General features: G+C 34.5%; 6 protein-coding genes across 6 annotated transcripts; 4 read left to right on the top strand and 2 right to left on the bottom strand.

Moving 5' to 3' along the window:
- Positions 1-84: 84 nt before the first annotated feature.
- Positions 85-2,675, top strand: PHYBLDRAFT_97053 (hypothetical protein; the record flags this gene model as incomplete). Its single annotated transcript, XM_018443997.1, has 6 exons — positions 85-848; positions 932-1,086; positions 1,172-1,469; positions 1,577-2,055; positions 2,176-2,306; positions 2,406-2,675. Coding segments are annotated over 6 exons (2,097 nt in total), but the record flags the coding sequence as incomplete, so codon positions are not given.
- A 321-nt stretch (positions 2,676-2,996) lies between these two features.
- PHYBLDRAFT_134392 (hypothetical protein) lies at positions 2,997-4,749 on the top strand. The gene is made up of 4 exons (XM_018429642.1): positions 2,997-3,075; positions 3,133-3,168; positions 3,224-3,416; positions 3,482-4,749. The coding sequence occupies exons 1-4, from the start codon at positions 3,043-3,045 to the stop codon at positions 4,567-4,569; spliced, it is 1,350 nt and encodes a 449-aa protein (XP_018289950.1). The 5' UTR covers positions 2,997-3,042; the 3' UTR covers positions 4,570-4,749.
- Positions 4,750-5,093: 344 nt separating this feature from the next.
- Positions 5,094-6,779, top strand: PHYBLDRAFT_134389 (hypothetical protein). Its single transcript, XM_018429641.1, has 8 exons — positions 5,094-5,110; positions 5,208-5,220; positions 5,332-5,435; positions 5,495-5,654; positions 5,737-5,858; positions 5,934-6,017; positions 6,129-6,382; positions 6,561-6,779. The coding sequence occupies exons 2-8, from the start codon at positions 5,208-5,210 to the stop codon at positions 6,673-6,675; spliced, it is 852 nt and encodes a 283-aa protein (XP_018289949.1). The 5' UTR covers positions 5,094-5,110; the 3' UTR covers positions 6,676-6,779.
- A 220-nt stretch (positions 6,780-6,999) lies between these two features.
- PHYBLDRAFT_146887 (hypothetical protein) lies at positions 7,000-7,742 on the top strand (the record flags this gene model as incomplete). The annotated part of the gene is made up of 3 exons (XM_018431746.1): positions 7,000-7,096; positions 7,285-7,460; positions 7,584-7,742. 3 exons carry the CDS (start codon positions 7,000-7,002, stop codon positions 7,740-7,742), a joined length of 432 nt encoding a protein of 143 aa, XP_018289948.1.
- Positions 7,743-7,829: 87 nt separating this feature from the next.
- PHYBLDRAFT_146886 (hypothetical protein) lies at positions 7,830-8,300 on the bottom strand (the record flags this gene model as incomplete). Its single annotated transcript, XM_018431745.1, has 2 exons — positions 7,830-8,092; positions 8,195-8,300. 2 exons carry the CDS (start codon positions 8,298-8,300, stop codon positions 7,830-7,832), a joined length of 369 nt encoding a protein of 122 aa, XP_018289947.1.
- Positions 8,301-8,721: 421 nt separating this feature from the next.
- Positions 8,722-9,048, bottom strand: PHYBLDRAFT_146885 (hypothetical protein; the record flags this gene model as incomplete). Its single annotated transcript, XM_018431744.1, has 1 exon — positions 8,722-9,048. One exon carries the CDS (start codon positions 9,046-9,048, stop codon positions 8,722-8,724), a length of 327 nt encoding a protein of 108 aa, XP_018289946.1.
- Positions 9,049-20,834: the final 11,786 nt, after the last annotated feature.

Raw genomic sequence — 20,834 nt, 5'->3', positions numbered from 1 at the left:
TAAGTTTTAGTGGCTTGATTGAGTCCATAAAAAGAAGGTGAGTAAAAAAAAAGTCAAGATCGATTAACTACCTTCGACTACATCATGGGCAAGCGCAACAGAGAGGCATTGTTGCCAACTCATCTTCCTCAACTTCAAAACTTGATCAAGCGTGATCCCAAGTCCTATGAAGCCGAGTTTCTCCAACAGTACCGACATTTCCAGTCCTCTCTGGCCATCTTTTGCCTTAAGCCAGATGAGGAAGCAAAGGAACTCTCAGATCTCGTCATGTTCATGAGCCACGTTCTCCAATGCTACCCTAAAGAAACTGCCGGTTTTCCTGAGCAGATTGTTGATATCCTCAAGGAGCACTGCATGGTGCTCCATCCCGAAGTCCGCAAGACACTTGTCCAGGCTTTGATTCTCATGCGTCACAGAGGTGTTATCGATAACACTCGTCTGCTCCCCCTCTTTTTCACTCTCTTCAAATGCAAGGATAAACACTTGCGTGAACAACTCTACACCCACATTGTCACAGATATCAAGACCTCGAATGCAAAGGCGAAAAACAATAAACTCAACAAAACCCTCCAGTCATATATGTTCACCATGCTTGAATCAGCAAAGACAGGAAACAGCGAAGAGAACGCAATTGCAGCAAAGAAGAGTATAGATATTTGCATTGATTTGTACAACAAAAACGTTTGGAACGATGCAAAGACTGTCAATGTTATTGCTGAGGCCTGTTTCTCGCCCGTACCAAAGATCGCAGTTACTGCAATCAAATTCTTTTTGACTTCAGATGAGCATGAAGAAGAAGAGAGCGACGACGAAGAGGTAAGAAAAAAAAAACAAAAAATAGGGCAGATGTAAAGTCCTATTTTGTGTAGTACACCAAGACTAAACTTTGATTTTTCTTTTTTAACCCTTTAACTTAGATGCCTGATCTTAGAAAAATGCAACAAGCCAACGTAGTCAGTAAAAAAACTAAGTCCAAGGCCCGTAAAATGGATGCTGCCAAGAAGAAGATCAAGCGTAAGAGTAAGGCAAAAGAAAAGTCTGAGGTCTTCAACTTTTCTGCTCTTCACTTGTTGAACGATGCTCAAGGTAAGCTTTTATAAATACTATTATTATAACGGCTAGAGAAAACAAAGAAAAAGAAGAATAAGACAGAAGCTAAGGGAAATTGCAGGTTTTGCGGAGAAGTTGCATTCAAAGCTGGCTTCAAAGGAGGATCGATGGGAAATCCGTGTGATGAAGATGAACCTTGTATCTCGTGTTATTGGTCTTCACCAGCTTATTATTCTCGGTTTCTATCCCATGTTGATCAAATACCTCCAGCCTTCCCAGAAGGATGTCACTATGGTCCTTGTCAGTGCTGCACAGGCAAGTCATCCTCTTGTCCCTCCGGATGTTCTCGAGACCGTATTGAAAGCCATCGCCAACAACTTTGTTACTGACAGAGTAGCAAATGAAGTTATGGCTGTTGGGTAAGTTGTTATTTAAGGGCTCCAGAATTTTTTAAAAAAAAGATGAAAAAAGGAACAAGTGCAAGTGCAAGTGCAAGGCCAAGTATTTATATATGTATCTATTGTAGTCTCAACGGTATTCGTGAAATCTGTGCTCGTCAGCCTTTGGCTATCGATGTCACTCTTCTCCAGGATTTGACGCAGTATAAGAACCATCGTGACAAGAGTGTGATGATGGCAGCACGCTCCCTGATTGCTCTCTTCAGAGAAATCAACCCCGAGATGCTCATGCGTAAGGACCGTGGCAAGACTGCTACTGTCCGTATGAAGGATGGAAGCATCAAGACTGTTCAGTATGGTTCTGCTAGTTCACTTGGTGTCGAAGGTTTCCAGGGTATTGAGTTACTCGAGGAGGCAGATATTGCAGAAGATGAGAATGCTGGATGGGAAGGATGGGAAGAAGAAGAAGAAAGTGACAGTGACGAAGATGGTTGGATCAATGTTGGCGATGGCGATGAACCAGTTACTATCGCTATGAGTGACGATGAAGACGAGAAGCCAGCCACCACAAAGACCGAGGGCGATCAGCCAAAGACACGCCGTATTGGTAGAAGAGCACTCCGGAAACTGGAAGATGCAGAAGAGCGCGAGGTTCTTACTGAGGAACAGTTAAAGAAGATGCAGGAGGACGCAGCAGCAAGGCGTGCAGAGGAGAAGAAAAAGGAAGATGCAGCGATGAGATTGGCAAGCACACGTATTCTGACACCCGCAGATTTTGCCAAATTGAACGAACTCAAGGTTGCAAATGAAGCTGAGATCATCGTCAAGGGCAAGAAGAGACCAGCTGAAGAGAGGTTAGTAGACAAATATTTGATTGATGATGGGGTATGAGTTCTGTTTTAGTGTATTGACTGACGGTTGAATTTCTGTATTACTAGTGTACAAGGTGCAGGTCAGGTAGACGAATTTGCTATTCTCGGACCTCGTAAGAAGGCCAAGCAAGATTATGAAGAGAGAATGGCTTCTATTCAGGAGGGCCGCGAGGGCCGCGAGAAATTCGGATCAAAGAAGGGTAACAAGGACAGAGGCAGCACAACCAACCGTGAGAAGTCACGAAACAAGAACTATGTGATGATTGCACACAAACGCGACGTCGTAATGAAGGCAAAGCGAAGTATGAAGGACAAGCAGGTCGCACATCGGGCGGCTATAGAGAAGCAGAAGAAATCCAAGCATTAAATAACAAATATTCCTCAATTTTCACCTTCCAAAATAAATTCCATATATATATATATATTTATCTGCATCATAATCATAATCATAATCATAATTTCCCCTGGTCTCTTTATTAAGCTCTAGTCGGAGAACGACTGTGAATGCATGATTAGTGTCTAAAAAGTCAAGGGAAATCATAAACGTGAATCGGGCACCTTCTCCGATTGATTATAATTTTTGGTTTTTTTTTTGGTTTTTTTTTTTTTTTTTTAACCATAAAACCCCCCCTAGCCTCGGTTATTCGCGTCTTTTTTTTTTCTTTTTTCTTTTCAACGTTCTTCCCTAATCTTGGACATTCTAAACACTAGCACTAGCTCTTATGAGAGAAATCATCAGTCTTCACGTCGGCCAGGTAAAGAAATACCAATTGCTACCCAAACCAACGTCTAACCCTCAGATGATATCATAGGCAGGCATTCAAATCGGTAACGCCTGCTGGGAATTGGTAAGTAGAATGTCAAAGAAGTATAGACAATTCATCACATCTGTTTTTTTTTCAGTACTGCATGGAGCACGGTATCAACCCAGACGGTCGCATCACAGACGAAAGCCAACTGTACAACAACTCCTTTGGGACATTCTTCAGCGAAACCAGCGGAGGAAAACATGTTCCACGTACCGTGTTTGTTGATCTAGAGCCCACTGTGGTCGACGAAGTTCGCACCGGAACCTATCGTCAGCTCTTCCACCCTGGTAAGCCTGTGCTTTTTGCTGAGATTGGAATCAACCAAGAAGGTTCTGACATGTGCTACGTATAGAACAACTCATCACCGGCAAGGAGGATGCCGCAAACAACTATGCTCGTGGTCACTACACCGTCGGTAAAGAGCTTGTTGACACCGTTTTGGATCGTATCCGCAAGCTGGCAGACAACTGCTCTGGTCTGCAGGGTTTTCTGGTCTTTCATTCTTTTGGTGGTGGAACTGGGTCTGGCTTTGGTGCACTGTTGATGGAACGTCTGTCAGTTGACTATGGAAAGAAATCCAAGCTTGAGTTTTCCGTCTATCCTGCCCCTCAGGTGTCAACAGCTGTTGTCGAACCTTACAACTCCATTCTAACCACACACACCACCCTGGAACATGCAGACTGTTCCTTTATGGTCGACAATGAGGCCATTTACGACATCTGTCGTCGCAACCTTGACATTGAGCGTCCCACTTATCAGAATCTTAACCGCCTTATTGCCCAGGTTGTGTCGTCCATCACAGCCTCTTTGCGCTTTGATGGTTCTCTCAACGTAGACTTGACCGAATTCCAGACCAACTTGGTCCCTTACCCCCGTATCCACTTCCCTTTGGTTACATATGCTCCTATTATATCGGCTGCCAAGGCCTACCACGAACAGCTGTCTGTGTCCGAGATCACCTATTCGTGCTTTGAGCCAAATAACCAGATGGTCAAGTGTGACCCCCGTAATGGCAAGTACATGGCCTGTTGTTTACTTTATCGTGGTGACATTGTTCCCAAAGACACAAATGCAGCCATTGCATCGATTAAAACCAAGCGCACCATCCAGTTTGTCGAGTGGTGCCCTACTGGTTTCAAGGTTGGCATCAACAACCAGAAGCCGACTGCAGTTACTGGCGGTGATCTGGCAGAGGTTCAGCGTGCAGTCTGCATGCTCGGAAACACTACCGCAATTGCGGAGGCATGGGCCCGTCTTGACCACAAGTTTGATCTCATGTACGCTAAGCGTGCATTTGTGCACTGGTACGTCGGTGAGGGCATGGAAGAAGGCGAGTTTTCGGAAGCACGCGAAGACTTGGCTGCCCTTGAAAAGGATTACGAAGAGGTTGGCATGGACACCCTTGGAGAGTCGGAGGTCGAAGAGGAACATGAATATTAAATCCATACACATTCGCATACATAATCTTTGGATATTTTTATTCTACTTTAGCTTAAAGCGTAAAGTGTAGAGTGTAAAGCATAAAACATAAAGCGTAAAGAATAAAGCGTAAAGAATAAACAAACGAATCATAATAAATCAAAAAATAAATAAATCAATAAAGGAAATCTCAGTAAAAAGTTTTAGTTTGTCTTCAAAGTAGTTTTTTTTTTCTTTTTTTTTTCTTAGAAGAAGTTCCCAAAGCCAGTATACAATGTGAGGCTGGGGAGGTTTTTATATATGACTATACTAGCACTGTAAATGCACACATAATTTTTCTGTGAAATGGAGACACAGACGACAGCCAAAAGAAACCAATACCCGCCCAATGTTCTTTTTTTAGCCAAAAAATCATTTTTGCTTATACACATTCTATAGTTTGTTACACCGCGAATCATTCGCAAAACCCCTAAAGTGTAATAAACAACATCAGAAAGTCCCTTGTCCTTCTTTACTCCTCCCCCTTCTTTTATTTTTTATTTTATTTTGTTATTCTTACAAGGTAAACTACAAGTCGTCACTTGGCTACCCCTTCAAACGGTCATATCTAACCCCCTCCTCCCCCTTTATTTTGATTTCGGTATCTCCTTAACACAAAGATGTCTGTTCCTGGTAAATATATACATATGCAGTTCATAATTCATAGTGCACAGCGCACAGTGCACCATTTTGTTTTTGTCTTTCAAGGCTGATTTACTTATGTATCTATATATCAATCAATAGTTGCTTATAACGATATCGGCAAATCCGCCAAGGACCTTCTCTCCAAGGATTATCCAGTTGGAGGTGTAAAGCTTGAAGTCAAGACAACTGCTATCAATGGTGTGGTATGTCGGGATATTTATGTACCAAACATGTAAAAATTTATTCTCTACTATCTACTCAGGTCTTCAAGGTCAATGGTCAGAGAGATAACAAGTCCGGCCACATCGTCGGTGACATCGAGACCAAGTATGCCAACAAGCCCAACGGTCTCACTTTTACCGAAGCCTGGACTTCATCGAACCATCTCAACGGAAAGATCGAACTCGACAATAATATTGCCAGTAAAGTATATGTATTAATACAAATAAATATTACTGGGTAATAAATACTTAAGTGAGTTTTATGATGGTTTGATTTATTTAGAGGGACTCAAGCTTGAGCTTTCTACTTCCCTCCTGCCTTCCATCAAGGAAAAAGCTGCAAAAGTGAATGCTATTTACAAGCAGCCTAATGTACACACTGTCGCCTCTCTTGATGTATTCAAGGTAAATTTACAATAGCAATATATATTTATTGGTACAACAAATCTTCTCGTGCTTAAGTTCTCTACTTGTCAATAGTCCCACTTTAGCGTAAACTCCGTTGTTGGTCAAAAGGGTTTCTTGGTTGGTGGTGAGGTCGCCTACAATGTACTTGAGGGAAAGGTAAAAAAAATTCCAAAATAAAAGGTGGAATAGCTGGTTTTTATGTTATATCAGAGTACGTGGTGTACTGACTCGGGCAATTTTGTTTTAAAAATATAATAAAATAATAAGATCAACCGTTACAGTGCAGCCATTGGCTACAGTACCAAGGTTTATTCCGTTTCTGTTCAAGCTACCAACAACTTGACCCACTATGCTGCTTCTTACTACCACCGTGTCAACAGTGACATTGAGGCCTCTGGTAAGGCCACCTGGGATTCTCATAGCAACAAGCCTGTGGCTCTTGAAGTCGGCGCCAAGCTCTTATTGGACAAGACGACATTTGTCAAAGGAAAGATCAACAATGCCGGTGTCCTTAGTGTTGCGTAAGTTTATAAACAGATTAATGGATGGGACGATTAAATTACAAGAAAGAAAAAAGACATATTTTTATGCTATTTTTCGTTCTATCTTCATTTTAATTATTTCTTTATTGATCAATTCATTTTTGGTGGGGATTTACGGACACAATGTGCCTAACTTAATTATTCAATATCAACACAGCTACACTCAAGCCCTCCGCCCTGGTATTAAGGTTAACATGGGTGCTGCCATCGACACTGGTCGCTTCAACGAAAATGTTCACAAAATTGGTGTTTCTTTCACTTTAGAGAACTAAAACTTATAAAACAAATGCGTGTCTAGAAGTGCATTTTTATAGATTCGATATATTCACAATATACATTGATTAATAAAAGAAATATATTTTATTTTGCTCTTTTTATTATCCTTTCCTACAAGGCGAGAAAGAGGTGGTCAAAGTGTGTTAAGTGGAACAAATTTATCTGTTTATTTATCTAAACATACACGAACAAAGATATATGAAAGATTGAGATTGGGGCATATACCGTATTATCAACTCGCGAGTTGAAATTACTGGTTTGCCCATAGTTTGATTTACTTTTAAAAAAATTATTCTTTTTCTTTCAAAAACTTATTTATTATGTCGCCCTTGTCTACTAATAGCGCTACTTTTAAGAGACGCTTTTTTAACAAGCTTGATAAAGAAGAACCAGAGCGTTTACTCGACCAAAAAGAAGGTAAGATTTCCAGTGAAATTCAGGTACAAACAAAACATACAATAGATTTTATGCAAAAAAAATTCACGCCAATATTAACGATATATATTTATAGTCTACTAATATGGCTGCAACCTCTGAAGGGGCACCCTAGAAAGCTTGTAGGGGTCGACCAGCCAAAATAATTATGCTGATTGAAAATTCAACAGCTGAATCGTCCAGATCCACAGATTTGTCTACTTTCGTTGGCTCAAATGCCTTCGTTGCTTCTCAGAATAGCTCATCAAACAATGTGTCCAAGTTTGAGCTTGCACTTAAGGCTCTTTCAATGAAAGTACATACTAGCACTGCAGAAATTTACATAATGCCTTTAGAGATTTCGAAGGTATGTCTCAATGCAAAATAATGATAATATATACTGTATTGACTGTATCCACTTTTTAATCTTGCTTAAATTGAAGGACTTTTGTGAAAAAAAAACAGACATCAATATGCTATTGATTCTCAGTACCCATACACTATTGGGCCCACTGAATCTGTTTTCAAGCAAACCTATATGAAAAGTGTTTCGGTAGAGACTGATGATAGAACAGATATTGGTTTAAGAGCAGAAGATAACGAAGAAAGCTCATTAACTTTGTTCCAAGTTAATACTTTAACTCTGTGAGATATATAAAATATACATCAATTATACTTAATAATCAATCTGTTTTTATAGTTGCAAAGAATGCTCCTTTTTTTGGCAGATACTGCACTATTGTTTTCGTTGCAGTATGGCAGCCTCCCTGCAAATGTCTGGTCTCTTGCTTTTTAGCAAGGACAGGCGCATGGTTGTGGTGTTGATGTTGAATCTCAAGTGGTTGAGAATCTGGGTTGGAATCAAGTAGGACTTGGCAGGTTTGTACAGGAACCCTAATAGACATAGTTTTGATAGAACAGCTTCTGTTTGCAGCCGCGCCTTCTCAGGTGAGGAAGTAATGATAATCAAGTTGTTAAGGTATGCTGGTATGCAAACTCCTCAGCGACAACCCCAGCAAAGAAGTGGTCATAGAACTTTGGTGAATATTAGGAAAGAGAGGGACAGACCAAAGGGTAGAACCCGAAATTGATATGTCTTACCTTCCCGATGGAACTGGAGGTACTGGTGTGATGAGGTCTTGATGAGAACATGAAGGAAGGCATTCTGCAGATCAATGATCGTGAGGTAGTCGTTGCGTTGTATCATCTCACAGACGTGATAGATCAATTTTATTTTGAAGTGTCAGTATGGGATGAAGCGGTTCAGGGATCAAAAATTTAGGATTGGGCAAAGGTCGCCTATTTTCTTGGGGATATTGAAGATCCTCTAATGAAAACTTGTGGTACTTGTTTCTTTCATAACTCACTTTATAAAAAGGGAGTAAATCTTGGCTTCAATATTCTGATGTACCAGTGTCTGTGTTGTTGTTGTCAGTGGTGCTTTGGAGGATGTCAGTGGGGTGGCTGTTCGAAGGGTATGCAATACTCATTCTAGATGATCTGGCGTACCCATGATTCGTCTGTCAACTTGGACCATGCCTTCTGGAAGAGGGATAGCCGTCTGCCTACTGAGCTCTCTTCAGTTTGTATTTACATTGGTGCTGAGAAAAATCTAATGAGTGTTGGAGTTAAGGGCAAGATTGATGGGATGGAGTTTGAGCAGATTTAAAAGGCCCAGGGTGGGACTGGTGGTCCATTGATTGTATATTAGGTCCTGGTTTGTAGTCAAGACGTTCTTTTCTCTTTCTTAATTGGGAAGGTTTACCATGTTGGGTCGCAGTGAGCAGAGACTGAGTGAGAGCAGTTTGCTTGAGAATGGCCTCAGTGTACAACAACAGCTTGGGAGAAATAGAAATAGATGATATAGCAGTGGGTATGAGACCAGAGTTATGACAGATATGGTCAACTTGTAACAGTGTGATATGCAAGGCAACATCAGCAAGAAGTAAGTGCATGATTCGTGCAAAAGTTAGAACTGAATTAGAAAGTATTGCTTTATTCTGGACTATTCTATGGAGGAAGAAGTCAATAGGTCAAGTCATACTGAAAATCACTGGACTGTGTATTTTATTTGCAAGTAAGTGTGCTCACATTGGATAGGTTAAGCACAGGAGCAAAATACTGGTATCTGACACTATGAGGATAGTTTTGAAGGAATATATATTGATTGTTTTTGCTAACAGAACTGCAAAAAAAGTTGTGGAGCATGATAGGAAACGCTTTTTCTAATTTGGGATACAGGGTGAAGTCAGTGAGAAAAGAACAATTAGTAATATGAGAATTCATAGATACATCATTCTTGGAATTGGCACGAACCAATTCAAGATCATTGATGTGTTAAAGAGCAATAACACAATCTTTAGACGTTTAAAACAAGTAAACTTCTGAACGGTCAAGCACCAGAATGAGAAAGAAAAGATAATAGAGGTTGGCATTGACTATCTAGTAACTATATATATTAGAGATCTTGGTGAAGCATTGTAAAACATTTGGAGGTACTTAAATTATTTATATAAGGAAATCTGGGCATGAAAAATGCAAATGTTTGATAAACTTTCTCAAAAGTTTGTCAAATTTGAAAGAAATTTGAAAAACATTATAAAACATAATAGACTAATCAGGTTGTATTATTTTTTTATTGCTAAACTCACGAAAGGGTTAAGTGTAAAAATATTAATAGTTGTAATTTTAATATATGTATATAAGAATATAAGCATCCCTTTAGTATACTTTTCTCTACTTAATTTTTTTTATTATTTTTTTAATAAAGTTAGTATTAATAGTTTTGCCTCAACATAATACCAAAAAAATGACTATTATTTAATAAAAGCCAAAAAATCTCTCCTTAGCTTTGTTGTATTTGGGATACTTTAATATCCGATATCATATACGAACCCAGACAGAAGTACCTGTCAAAGAGATCATTATAAATGATTATCCAATATGAAGTCCTATCTGAAACATAAGAGCAATGTGTCAGATCCATCATTGGATCATTTTCAAGAAGTACTTAAACTATTATCGCAAAGCCATTACGATGACTCATATCCAAGGTGACTGGATATATCTCAATAAATATAAATATCATAGATAAAATAACTTTTATTAAAAAAATTCGATTTGACTTGAACTTTTAATAAACACAATAAAAAAGAGTCTCAAAGTACTTATCGTTCCACCTTTCCACATACAAATATAACAAGCTTGATTATATAAAGCAGTGTTTGTGAGTTTAATACTATTTCTTTTCTGACAGGCAATGATTATCAAATGTATACTATGTTTGAGATATGATATTCTGACAAAAAATGTTTGATAGAAATTCATAGTTAATAATTTGGCACCTAAATGTCTCTTATCATCTCACCAAGGTCTCTATTATCTAAAAAAAATTAAACTTTTGACTAATAAAGAGAAAAGATAGTAACATAGTCAGAGTCTCTAACTTGGAAAGTGCATTAAAAGAAATAAAACTAAAGATAAAGCAAAGTAGCAAAAGAGCTGGCAAGGTCATCAAGAAATTCTTTAGTCTGAAATATAGCAGTCAAGCAGAAAGAGATAGATAGAATAGTAGAAGACACAAAAGATATATTGTCAAATATTATGAATAAATGATGTTATCAAATAGCCAAAAAAGCTTAGCTAAAAAAAAGTGATAGCATGAATATCAGAGGGCTATATATGAGGTAAAGACAGGCTATAAAATGATTTGTGCAGTATAGGAAGAGTAGGAGATGTGGTAATCAAAACACTCAGCTGTTGCATTTATATCATATAAAAACATATTCATATTGAGATAGCTTAGTAGTTATCATCTTGCCAGCATATAAAATATATATAAATAATCAAGTAATTGAATCAATAATTATTATAGTTAGAGCATCTCCAGCAGTATCTAAACCCAAATACTAAATATCCAAGTTAAGAAACTGGTGTTTAGATTTTCCAAAAAAAAACGTCTCCAGCAGTTTCTAAACAAAAATCTAAATACTCAAATCCGGAATTTAGATCTAAACTTTTTGAATCAAAATCTAAACTTCTGTAGGTTTTCTCAGAATTTGTTTAGATTCTATCATTTATTAAATTTCTATTTTTTATATTGTGACTTTGAATTTTCAATTTTAAATCTCAGAATTTAGGAAAAATCTCACTAAAATCATCAGCTCTTTAGAATCTGTGTTAAGAAACTGCTGGAGTGACCTTGATATTCTTCATACTAAATTGCTTTATTTGTACTAGTGCGAGAAATCCTAATTTGGATATTTAGTATTTGGGTTTAGATACTGCTGAAGATGCTCTTAGTACTGTAGATAATATCTTAAAGATATTAGGGGTCTTGGTGAGATGACAGAGGTTTGTGCAATTTTTTTAACAAAATTAAAAAGGAAATTGCCTACCTAAAAAGAAATAGTTTGTGTTGTGAATGAGTATTGATTACTGCTGAATCTGAGAGTAAGACTGAAGGATAAAATAATATCCTCAGCTATTCCAATCAAACGGATCTCCCTTTATGATATTATCTAATACACAGATCATCATACACATAATTGATTATTTATTATTATCACCATGACATGGGATATACAAATACATATACATTATATATATGGCATCATTATATTTCATCTACATATTTCTTTTATTATACAAATACTTAATTGAGAGACTACAACTACAACTATCTAATATTATGAAACATTACCCGAGTATCTGGGTCGGAATACTAAAATATTACCAATAGCATAAATGCTCTTCTTTACCAAAACTCTTGGACTGATCTGACTGGAGAAGTATCATATCAAATGGTCTTTCCGGATCTTTCCAGAAGAACAATACTCCTGGAAGATGACTCATCGTGATAAAGATTACTTAAGCACACACTGAATTACAAATTAGAAAAACATATAAATATCAGTAGATAGTTCCGTGTAGAAAGACAATCGAATTTTATCATTCTTTACTTTTCTTTTGAAATAAACAACCTACACAAGTTCTCACGAATTCTTTCGTCTATATTATATTTTGCTTTATTTTCTCCCCACAACAGTTTGTTTCATATTTCCAAAAAAGATTTTGTCAAAAGGCACCTTTTCCAAAACTTTTATAAGCCCAATTTGGACTTTGCAAAGTATCTTCAGCCAATCATTGAAGATTATTTTTAACTGCTAAGCTAACAATATATTCAAAGGAAGATGCAGAAGTAAAATATGTTAAAAAATATACTTTTAACAATGTAAATATTATATTAACATGACTTCTTTTATGTCATTCACTATGGGAAAAAAAGAGGTGCTTTTGGGGGTTCACTGGGGGTCTGCTCAGGAGGTTGTCCAGGTGGGTGTTTTTTGCCTACCTACTTTTTCACCTCCTGCCTGTTATGGATTAGTTTATAACTCCGCTCTTTAACAAATAACCGCCAGAGAAATTTCTTGTGTAGGAATATAGATATACCTTACATGCCCATATATAGACACAATTATCTGCAATAAATTCTGGTCGAAATAAATCACGGATTTAAAAATGCATTTTCAAAAAAAAATGGTTCAAAAAAATTGTATTTCAAATAAATTGGTTTTTATTTTTTGTTTCAAAGTAGAAAAAAATGCTAAGCTATAGCTACACCATATAATTTATGAGCAGAAATATATAATAAATTAAATCTAGTTATTCTAAGCTAAAGATAGGGTTATGGAGTCTATATCCCTTATAATTCTTGAAGACAAAAGCACTTAAGAGCACCCGTAATAGTGAAGTACAAGAGCAATCTAGTAAAATATAAATATGAATGAGTATTTCCAGTTTAAAAATATAAGTCAAATGAAAGCTCACCTTTGAGTTTGCTGAGATGAATTTCATAAAAGTTAGAATCTCTATAAGTAAAAATGAATAAAAGATTGTTAGTATTCAATTACTTTGTAAACTAGATGTGCAGGTATTACCTCAACTCATTTTGATCAGATAATGAAAAGACTAATTGTCAGCTAATGAGACCCAAGATAAATAACTGCGTTACAAAGTACAATATTGCTTTTTTATTATACATACCTCAAAAACAAGAATATATAGACATGTTTCCTAAAAAGATAATATACTATATGTAAAAACACATAATGAACAAACTTTTGTTGGTAAAGTAGAGTAAGAAACAATGCAAAGGATGTGACCCTACACTTATTCAAAATCGATTTAAAAAATCCTCATTGGTCTACTGGCTTTTAATATCAATATTGCAACTCGTAGAAATGTTTTTAAAAAAAACGCTGTCATTCTCTCTCAGTTTGCCTTATTTTTATAAGTTAAAGAGATATGTTCTAATAGCAAATAATTGAAATTACAGCTGTAACTTATTAAAAAAAAATGTGAATACATTTATATCTTCATTGGGTTGAGTTGTGTCTTAGAAGGTTGCCTTTGCTAGGCATTCTTTACTAATATTATGTAAGAAACAAAAAAAATTGTATATTTTTTCTTATTTGAAATTTTGTCAAAGTCGTTTTATATGCTGAAAATCGTTGTCTTTACCAAATTTTAACAGAATTATTTTTTCATTACACAATACACTCTCCGCATTTCCTTATTCAATGTTTTGTCTTACTTGAACAGCTTTTTATTGTGATCAAAAAAGTTTGAAGTAGGACCAAACCTTCTTTCCTCCTTTATTTGGAAGAAAAAATATTAAACTCACAAAATTATAGAAAGAAAAATTTTCTAGGCCAATAATATTGTTTGGGTACCATACCCTACCATATTTGGCTTCCAATTTTTGTGGTGGTGGAATTTTTTGTTTCATTTTGATTTTTTTGGTGATTCTTTAATTATTATAGACCAAAAATGAAGTCATAATTACAAAAAACGCCCCTTTTTTTCTGTAGTGGAAGAGCTCTGGCCAACGAGTGTGAATTTGTTGACTTTACCCTTTTAGCTCTCAGCTGGTGTTCTAAGTATGCCCAAATGTTTTCTATTGGGCTAAGATCGGAACTGTTTGCTGGCCATGTCATCACTGGCAGATTCACCTGTTCTTTGTGTTCTTTTGCCAAAATATCTTTATGGCAGGGTGTATTATCTTCTTGGAAAATGAACTTGTCATCTTTCCTTTGCTTAAGGTGGCAAAACCAGGACATAAAATGAAGTTGTAAGAGTTTTATATACTTTGTCTGATTTAGCATGCCATCAACAATTATAAGTTTTCCCACTTCACCAGCCCAAATACACTCCCAGACCATGACTGAGCCTCCTTCTCCTTGTTCTCTTGGACGTACATAGCCTCTTCTATATTTCTGTGCTGGAGTGCGCCAAACACGCACATTTCCTGCCCTTGAATAGATCATGAATCTGGACTCATCACTCCTGATTACCTGATTCCATTGTTGATTGCGACAACGAGCATCTCTTGTAAACTTTAACCTGTTTTTTATGTGCCTTTCCTTTAGCAAAGGCTTCTTTGCAGCAACACAAGAGCGTAAACCAATCTTTTTTAAGGAATTACAAACAGCATCCCTCTTGATGGGTACATCTGAAGATTCCTGACTTTCAGCTATAATCGCGTCTAATGTTACAGTTGGGTTGTTGCACACAATATTTCCCAGAGCTCTCAAATCACAATCATTTGAGAGAACAGGTCTCCCTTCACGTTTTTTGGTAAGGGCAGTATCCGTTTTCTTTACTCTCTCAATGGTTGTTGTCACTGTTGTATAGGGTAGCTCATACTTGCGCGCAATCTTAGCCATGGGAATTCCAAAGCCATAAGCACTCACAATCTTGCCTTTTATATAATCTGAAAGTTTGGTGTGGTATTTCAGGTACGAAACAATAGAAAAATAAAATATTTGATAATAGAGACGTATAGAAATACTTTGAGACTGTATATAAGTTGTCCTTTATTCATAAATAAAAAGTATTTCTTTTTATAAAAAAACACAATCTGCTCTTGTCATTACGTCTTAGTTTCTTAAGGCTTTCTTTTTTTACTATATTTGGTTATTAGAGTGTATTTATTGCTTAACTAGTGTCAGTGTTACAATTATGACACCAAGTCATAAATTGTACTTCTTTAGCTCTTAGCTATTCTTTTCTCTTTTACACTAGAGCTTTAGGACTTTCTACTAATTTAGCTCCATATTGCTCTGACACAGTTTACCCGGCAGTATGATATAATTATCTTAGCAATCTTTAAGATATTATCTACAGTACTAACTGTGATAATTATTGGGCTGATTACTTAATTGTTTATATATATTTTATACTGTCAAGGTGATAGCTACTATGATATCTCAATATGAATATGTTTTTATATGTGATAAATCCAATATCCGAGTGTCTGAATCACCACATTCGGGACTCTTTTTACAAGATTGTTTAATGATTTTAGAAGACATAAGAAGATTTGATTAAGAAAAAGAATGAAAAAATAAATAAAAACAACAATGGGTGCTTTTTCTCAAAATTTTCTTTTTGATAATATATGTAAACTTATTCAAGATCAGTGTAAGTACCAATAAAAAGACTATAGTATATCAAAAAGTTTATTAGTGTATGAATAAAACTCTATGTTCTTAAGAGAGCAGAGATATATTTTGCTCCATAAAAGTAAGGGGTCAAAACAGGAGTCCAAACAAAAAAAGGCCTCTAAAGTGACCCTAATAGTGACCCTTTTTCTTGTTGTAGTGTGGTAGGAGTTTAAACAAAGTTGCAGGTTTTTTATCAAAAGTTGCCATTTTTTAAAATTTCTGGCAACTTTTTTTCTACAGTAGATATTTAGGCACCAAGCTACCAAATACAAATTTCTATAAAACATTTTCTGTTGGAATATTATGTGTCAGACATAGTGTACATTTGGTAATTATTTTCTGTCAGTGTTCTAAATGAGTATTGATTAGAGGCTTCTCGAGCACCTGTCAATATCCTAAATGTTGGCAGTAATTTTTTTTATTTGATCAGATCTAAAATATGTTTATTTAAAGTCCTTTAACCATTTTTGTTGTTAATATTATATTTCAAATTTTCATTGTTAAACTGCTATAATTCAAACAGTCTAAAAAATGAAGAATTGGATATAAATTATGCAATGAAATCATTGCATATTATTGAAATTGTAATAGCTTCTTCCTTCTACTTTTAATAAGAAAATGTCTAAAAACACTAATACAAATACCAGCAATCTTCTTGACAGATTAACTGATCATGAATTAGTTCTTCTTGCATTCAAATTTCTTGAAAAAGCAAACCAGCAAATACTGTTAGAAATAAAAGCTATGCTTTGTTATGAACGTATATCAAACAATCATATGACATTGTTCTGTAATTCTTGTGCCTAATATATTCTGACAACAACATAAGTCAAAAGAGTTGTATTGAGCTTTGAAGATGATAGCAAGTTATTTCTTCAACTTGCTACTCCTATAAATTTATCTATACAACACACATGCAACAGGCTGCCAAAACACAATAGATTCTGAGAAACATGGCACTCAATTTGCTTGACGACAATGTCTGCAATACTTGCCCAACCATGACACTTTGATATCACTATTATATGAACTAGACATCTTTTAATAAACTGTGTTTGCTCTTAAAACAGCATCCCATCTTTTAGCATATAGTTCACAATGCTACGCCTATTGAGCAGCAAGTAGAGTGTGTTCTGTGGAGATTTTTGAGCTGTTACCTTGGACATATGATGCAGAAGAGCTTTCTTGATTTTGGATAAGACTTGTATACCAACTTTATCAACAGGTTTCTTAAAGCAATCACAGAAATAATAAGCCAGATCATCTATTGGCCAACAATTATTGAAGAAGTTCAGCAAGCTTTATATAATTTTGAGTATCCAGAAGAAGAATTTACTAAATCTGAAAAAAAGATGACATATTGCACTGGCATTGTGAATGGCAAGCTGATTAACATTCACAGACCAGCCAATGACCCAGAATTGTACTGAGATTATAAGGAAAACATTTTCCTGAACATTATGGCTGTATGTGATACCTTTTAAAGGTGTACATACGTGTACATTGGAAAGTCAGATAATATTAATCTTAGAAATAGATTTTGATTATTTATTAAATGTAAACATAGAGCAATCAAATAACAAAAGAGTATTTAACTGTAATGAATTGCTGAACTACTATGAGAATCCTGACATATATTTTAAGAATGATACTTACAGGTTAGGGGGTATGTTGTTTCACTTATATTTTAATTCATTAAGCTAATGTGTTATAATAGATTCAGGGTTTCAGTTGAGAAATAACTGCTTGATTCCATACAGTGCAAGAGATCTGAGCAATGTTGAAAGTGAGATTCACAGAGACAGAACAAAGTATAACACTTTCCACTCTACTGTGAGTGTTATAAATGAGTATTGATTACTGCTGAATCTGAGAGTAAGACAGAAGGATAAAATAATATTCTCAGCCATTTCAGTCAAACGGATCTGCCTTTATAATATTAGCTAATACACAGATCATCATACACATAATTGATTATTTATTATTATTATCATGATATGGAGTATATAAATACATATACATTATATGTATGATATTATTATATTTCATCTACATATTTCTTTTATTATACAAATACTTAATTGACAGACTATAACTACAACTATTTAATATTATAAAATATTACCCAAGTATCTGGGTCGGAATACTAAAATATTACTAATAGCTTAAATGTTCTTCTTTACCAAAACTCTCAGACTGGTCTGACTGGAGAAGTATCATATCAATTGGTCTTTCCAGCTCTTTCCAGAAAAACGATACTTCTGAAAGATGACTCATTGTGATATTGATTACTTAAGCACATGCTGAATTACAAATTAGAAAAATATATAAATATCAGTCAATAGTTCCATGTAGAAAAACAATTGAATTTGATTATTCTTGACTTTTTTTTGAAATAAACAATCTATACAAGTTCTTATAAATTCTTTTGTCTATATTTTTATTTGTTTTATTCCTTCTCACAACAGTTGGAAAAGTAGTAGTACTAAACTCACAAATGCTGCTTTATATAATCAAACTAATGAGAGATTTGTTAGCTTTTATTAAAAAAATAGTAAAAAAAAATAAGTAAAGAAAAGTATACTGAAGGGATGCTTATATTCTTATATACATACATTAAAAATTATAATTATTAATATTTTTGCAGTTAACTCTATCAAGAGTCTAGCAACAAAAAAATAATAAAACATAATTGATCTATCATATTTTACAATGCTTTTCAAATTTCTTTCAAGTTTGACAAACTTTCTCAAAACTTTATCAAACATTTGCGTTTTTCACACTCAGATTTTCTTATGATATGGGTATTGTGTGTTCCCAGCTTTGCCCACCCTAATTCATTTCTCTTCTTCTCTGATCATTTCCTTTTTCATTTTTTTCTTGTTATCATTTGCATTATCACTTTAAATATTATCAGATCTCTTCATAGTCACATTTTTATATATTTATATTCTTTACTTTTATTATCACTCTTACTTTTTCTGCATATATTTTCCTTTTGGCATTTTTACTTTATATATATATATCTTCTCTTTTACTTCTCCAGTTTTATTCTACATTTTTGTATATACACATTCCACATTTTTTTCATTGTAATTTACTTCCATCCACATCTCTTGAACATAATTGTACCTATTGTATTATTTTATCAACTTATATTTCCAGTTTCTTTTTTTTCACATAATTTATCTTTCACTATTACTGTTATTCCTTTCTCATCTTATATCTTATTTTTATTGTCTTTTATTATCATTTCTATTATATTCTAATATCTTATCCTTATATTTTATCAAAAGCACAAATATTATTTCATTCTTTCTATTTGATATTGACATCTATCTGCCTTTACTTTTTAGCTCTTCTCACACTATAAGTCACATCTATAATCTCTAAAAACATTTCATTATCAAATTTCATTCCATTTTATTTTTATCTTTCAAAGATATATAAGAGATCTATTTCTATAACAATAAAAATCATTAGTTATCTCTCTCTTAAAATCACTATTCTGGAATTGCTTTCTGTCTGACCTATAGAAAAGCAATCATATATTATATTAAAGTTTTATAGTATATTTTTTTTTATAATCAACAAAAAAAATTGTACTCCAATCATTTTTTTCAAGACCTAAAAAGTGTTGTCGGAAATGACAAAACTGAATATCTTTTCTATTTACTTTGTTAAGAAACAGTTTCTCTACAAAGTAAACAGAAAACATGTTTAGTTTTGTCATTTGCGACAGCACTTTTTAGGTCTTAAAAAAACGCGGTATTTGAATTTAATAGCAGAGAAAGAGAAATATTGACACTAGATTTTCTATTTATAATGGCAGATGACAAGAATCGATCCCCTAAGATAGTAATATTATATATCACTTAGTATTTAAAAGATCTTTTGTCGTGAATATATAAAGTTGTGACTGCATAAAGTTTAATATTTAGAGTTTTTTAAAAAACTGGCGGACATTTAATGTCATTTTCATATATCGGCATTTGAAATAAAAAAATTGACACAAATCTTGAAATTTATGATTATTAAGAAAATATACTATATATCTCTGTTCAAAATTCTCTTTCTCTTTTTTCTCTTTCAGTTTCTTTGTATCTGTGTGATTGCCCTGAGTGAAATCAGTAGTATTTTTATTTTCTTTTTCTATTTTACCTTCTTGTGCCTTGCTGTTTTATCTGTTTGAATTGTTCCAAGCAAAATCAACAGTGTTTGTCTGTCTCCCTTCACCTTCTACCTTAATACTTTTATTTCATTTCTATTCTCAACTGTCTCAAGTGAAGTTGAGCATTCAATCTCCTTTCTAAATACTTTGTATCTTCTTATTTATTTTTCTCTGTATTATTCTCTTTCCTACCCAAACTCGTACTCCAGAATTGAATTTGTAATTCTTTTTCAATATATTTTATTCTTATTTTCTGACTAAGTTGTGTGAAGTTTTATAGAATAAAATCAACAGTAAAAAGATTGAGACGTATATAAGAATACTTTGAGACTGTATATAGGTTTTCTTTATTAAAGAATATAAAGTTGTCCTTTTTATATCAAAACACAATCTGCTTTGTCAGTCACATCTTAATTTCTTAAGTCTGAGTTCATTTAGATATTAGAGAGCTGGTACTGCTATGTTTATAATTTAATCTAATTGCAGTGTCCTCATATTAACTCAGTACTTACTGAGCTGTCATAATTACAGTACTTACTGTAATTAATTATTGGTCTTATTGATTTACCATAAGTAAAATAAATAAATTATTCATTTGTTCTTGTAATGATAGCTGTTTTACTATAATAATAGGAATATGTTCTTAGATGTAATAAATCCAACAACCAAGTGTCTGGATCACCACATTATCCCCACCCAGGTATTAATTAAATACCGTTCAAGTACTTTATGCATTTTATATATATATACGAGTACTGTGGTGCTCAAATAACTCTTTATTTAGACCTTACTGCGTTTCTTCTTTTTCAAAGCTGTCTTTGCATAGTTCTTTCTTTTTATACCTGACTTTTCTTTGGGTATGGAATTTACGACTTTCATATCCTTCAATAATCTTTTATTGGCTTTGTTGATGTCTTTGATACTTTCTGGTGCTTCCCCAATTCTTTGCCAGTATTCCTTAATGAATTTAGGATCAGTAAAGTGATCCTCTGGCTCCCAGGTATCATGAGACTCATCATAGTCCAACCATTTGCATCTATACAAATAATTGTTCATATCATCT

Source organism: Phycomyces blakesleeanus (genome assembly GCF_001638985.1).
Source record: "Phycomyces blakesleeanus NRRL 1555(-) unplaced genomic scaffold PHYBLscaffold_14, whole genome shotgun sequence".
Lineage (NCBI taxonomy): Eukaryota > Fungi > Mucoromycota > Mucoromycetes > Mucorales > Phycomycetaceae > Phycomyces > Phycomyces blakesleeanus.
The sequence above is the reverse complement of the archived record's forward strand: the minus strand, read 5'-3'. Positions and strand labels throughout refer to the sequence as shown.

What these genes read in the sequence shown, in the direction of transcription:
- PHYBLDRAFT_134389 (XM_018429641.1), top strand. An exon ending in CAACTGCTATCAATGGTGTG is followed by an intron (nt 5,436 to 5,494) that starts GTATGTCGGGAT and finishes CTATCTACTCAG; the next exon opens with GTCTTCAAGGTCAATGGTCA. An exon ending in CCTCTCTTGATGTATTCAAG is followed by an intron (nt 5,859 to 5,933) that starts GTAAATTTACAA and finishes ACTTGTCAATAG; the next exon opens with TCCCACTTTAGCGTAAACTC.
- PHYBLDRAFT_134392 (XM_018429642.1), top strand. Translation starts at nt 3,043, where the DNA reads ATGAGAGAAATCATCAGTCTTCACGTCGGCCAG. An exon ending in TCAGTCTTCACGTCGGCCAG is followed by an intron (nt 3,076 to 3,132) that starts GTAAAGAAATAC and finishes ATGATATCATAG; the next exon opens with GCAGGCATTCAAATCGGTAA. An exon ending in TCGTCAGCTCTTCCACCCTG is followed by an intron (nt 3,417 to 3,481) that starts GTAAGCCTGTGC and finishes TGCTACGTATAG; the next exon opens with AACAACTCATCACCGGCAAG.